The 2,854-nt window shown below is 30.4% G+C and overlaps 1 protein-coding gene and 1 long non-coding RNA gene across 2 annotated transcripts in view; both read right to left on the bottom strand.

Annotated features, from left to right (window-relative positions):
* The window catches only part of LOC140919517 (uncharacterized), a 7,561-nt gene extending 5,501 nt beyond the window's left edge, over window positions 1–2,060 (bottom strand). Inside the window, exon 1 of the long non-coding RNA XR_012162143.1 lies at window positions 1,668–2,060. This is a non-coding gene — a long non-coding RNA (uncharacterized lncRNA). The remainder of the gene's footprint in view (window positions 1–1,667) is intronic.
* Window positions 2,061–2,614: 554 nt separating this feature from the next.
* LOC101514236 (anthocyanidin 3-O-glucosyltransferase 4-like) overlaps window positions 2,615–2,854 on the bottom strand; it is a 1,429-nt gene continuing 1,189 nt past the window's right edge. Inside the window, 1 exon segment of the mRNA XM_027333029.2 lies at window positions 2,615–2,854. This exon segment is cut by the window's right edge and continues 11 nt beyond it. Coding sequence (XP_027188830.1) covers window positions 2,713–2,854 — 142 coding nt within the window. The 3' untranslated portion in view covers window positions 2,615–2,712.

The raw sequence follows: 2,854 nt of genomic DNA, 5'->3' as shown, positions 1-2,854 counted from the left end.
TTTTACAGCGCTTTTCAAAAAAGCGCTGTAATAGGTGGTTCAATTATTTTAAAGTGCATGTATTTTACAGCACTTGTGTAAAAAGCGCTGTAAAATAATACGCGAAAGCGCTTCATGTTACAACGCTTTTTTGAAAAGCGTTGTAAAAGCCTTATAATATTATGCGCAAACGTCATATGACCCTACAACAGCGCTCTTTTTACAGCGCTTGTCAAAAAAGCGCTGTAAAAGGCTCCGTTATTTTTAAAATATATTTACAACAGCGCTTGTGTTTAGCAAGCGCTGTAAAAGGGGCGCTGTTAAATGTCATTTTTGGCGTAGTGAATACCAAGATATTGGAAATTTAATCAAGATGGTACAATACTAGGATACTAGGGCTGGTCATAATATCTAGCTGATAAGCCCAATCCTTAACCATATCTTGACTAGAGTTGTCAATTTGACAAGCCCCCTAATTATTGGCCCCAACCCACATTTTGAAGGGGCCAAAAAAATTAATAATTTAAAAGGCCCCCCAAAACAAGGCCCCCTAAATTAAAAGCCCCCTAAAAATTTGTGGGCTTAGGAGGCCCCTAGGCCCACTTTTTTTAAAAAAGAATCAATTTTCTTTTTTGAGAAATAAAGTTTTTCAATTTTTTCACAGATAATTTTTTTTTTTAATTTTTTTATATAAAATTTTCCGATTTTTTTCGATAAAAAATGTTTGATTTTTTTCGATAAAACTTTCCGATAGCAATTTCTGACTTTTTTCGTTAAAAAATTTTTGATTTTTTTCGATAAAAATTTTCCGATTTTTTTCGATAAAAAATGTCCGATTTTTTTCGATAAAAAATTTTCAATTTTTTTCGATAAAAAATGTCCGATTTTTTTTCGATAAAAAATTTCCCATTTTTTTTCGATAAAAAGTTTCTGATTTTTTTTTCGATAAAAAATTTTCACTTTCTTTTTAGTAAAAGATTATTTTGATAGGGGGCCTAATAATAAAACAAAAAAAGTAAAGGACCTTGTAGTTTGGGGCTTTTTTGACGGCTCTAATCTTGACCCACTTTAAAACAACTGGTTTTTGGCAATAAAGACTTTAATCGGCCCATTCTTTTTGGTTTGGTCCATAGTTTATAACCGGCTATCACATTCTCAGTCGCTCATTTCACATCTTCCTTCAAACTTCGAGGCTCAAAAGGTAAAGAAACCTTACTCCCAAGTCGGCTAACCCTAGTCCTTATATTCGCAATTCAATTTCTGTTCGTTCGTGATCGCTTGGTTGTGATTCACTGTTTGTGATTTCATTTTTGTTCTATTTCTGTTTGATTTCACTTTTGGTATTTTGTTGAAGTGATTAAGGAAGATTATGAACTTAATTTTGGTTGGTTTTGAGTTGAGTGTGGGCTTTATCGGCATTATATATATATATATATATGTATGTATGTATCCTTGTGTGCAGTGAGTAATGTACATTCAACAAAACAAGTTTGAATGGTTTGGGTTAAATATACATTGCGGAACGATATATAGATACGAAATTAATATTGTATGTGTTTGTTGTATGAATGAATGAGAGAGGAGAAAGTACAATGAATATACATAGATGATGAGGGAAACCTAATAAAACCCTAATTTGTATAAATCAAATTAAGCAGTGTTATATTGATGGGAGAAAGGAAAAAAACCTGTGAGACTTGAACAGAAGAAATTCCAAAGAGATTGCAGTGCAGCCTCTCTCCTCCGCATGCCGCAGCCCTCATCTCAACCCACCCACCGCCCGATTCCGCCATCTTCTCTCAATCATTTCATTCTCTCTCTTCAATTTGTCATCATATTTTTTTCTCTCTCCTCTCACACTCACTTTTGTTTGTTTCATAATGAGATGATCAAAAACTAGTTGAACCAACTCTCATTATATATTTTCTGTTTAGATCCCTTACTCACCGATAGATCTATCTACATCTAACGCTTCTCAGTTTTGGAATTCAACTTCTACTGTTTTATTTTGATTTCATGTTTCTTTCTACACTATAGGAATCAAATTCATTCATTCATGGGGGGCAACATATTCTTAAAAATAAATTTATCATATTACTTTTTTTGTTCCTATCTCATATACCTCATAATATACACCTAAACATTTTTCTATATTGATAACACCGTGTATAATCATGATTTCATGTTTCTTATAATGCTGAAAAACAAATAATCTCTAGGCATTTAAGTTTTTAAGAAGGAGATAACTTCTCATATTATGAATTTATTCTTAAGTGAAAGAGTAGAAAAGTTAATTTTCATGAGATTTTATATACATTTAAAAAAATTATAACTATCATTGTATCCCTATAAAACAATTTATTCTAGGCATATTACATTGTATATAAAACAATTTTTTTTTAAAATATTGGAGAATAATATTCACGTCATTATATCTCCATAAAAATTATATCAAAATATTTTTTTATATCTCTTTTATAGATTTATTTAAAAAATAATTTTATTTAAAGTGTATCAAATATTATATATAAGTAATTCTTTTAATATAAATTCAAATTCACTGCGTTATAAAAATCTATTCTTTTTCCTAAGACTCACCTTCATTAATAAAAAATTATTTTTTTCACGACTTCAAACAAATAACCCCTATAATAAAGACTCATTGTATAAAGTATCTAGGAGACAATTTGATTCTTAAAATGAATTAATAGCATAAAAACAAGTACATCATCATCACTGAGTTGGTTTCAATTGCACTTTAACTTTGTTCTCCACATGCTGCATTATATCTTCAATTAGTAGAATCATGTTCCGGTAAGAAGAACCACCTTCTTCTAATGCTTTCCTTGCCATGTCACCATAGTTTTTAGCTCTT

The sequence above is a fragment of the Cicer arietinum genome, chromosome 3, assembly GCF_000331145.2.
Source record: "Cicer arietinum cultivar CDC Frontier isolate Library 1 chromosome 3, Cicar.CDCFrontier_v2.0, whole genome shotgun sequence".
Lineage (NCBI taxonomy): Eukaryota > Viridiplantae > Streptophyta > Magnoliopsida > Fabales > Fabaceae > Cicer > Cicer arietinum.
This window is presented reverse-complemented; position numbering and strand designations above follow the sequence as displayed.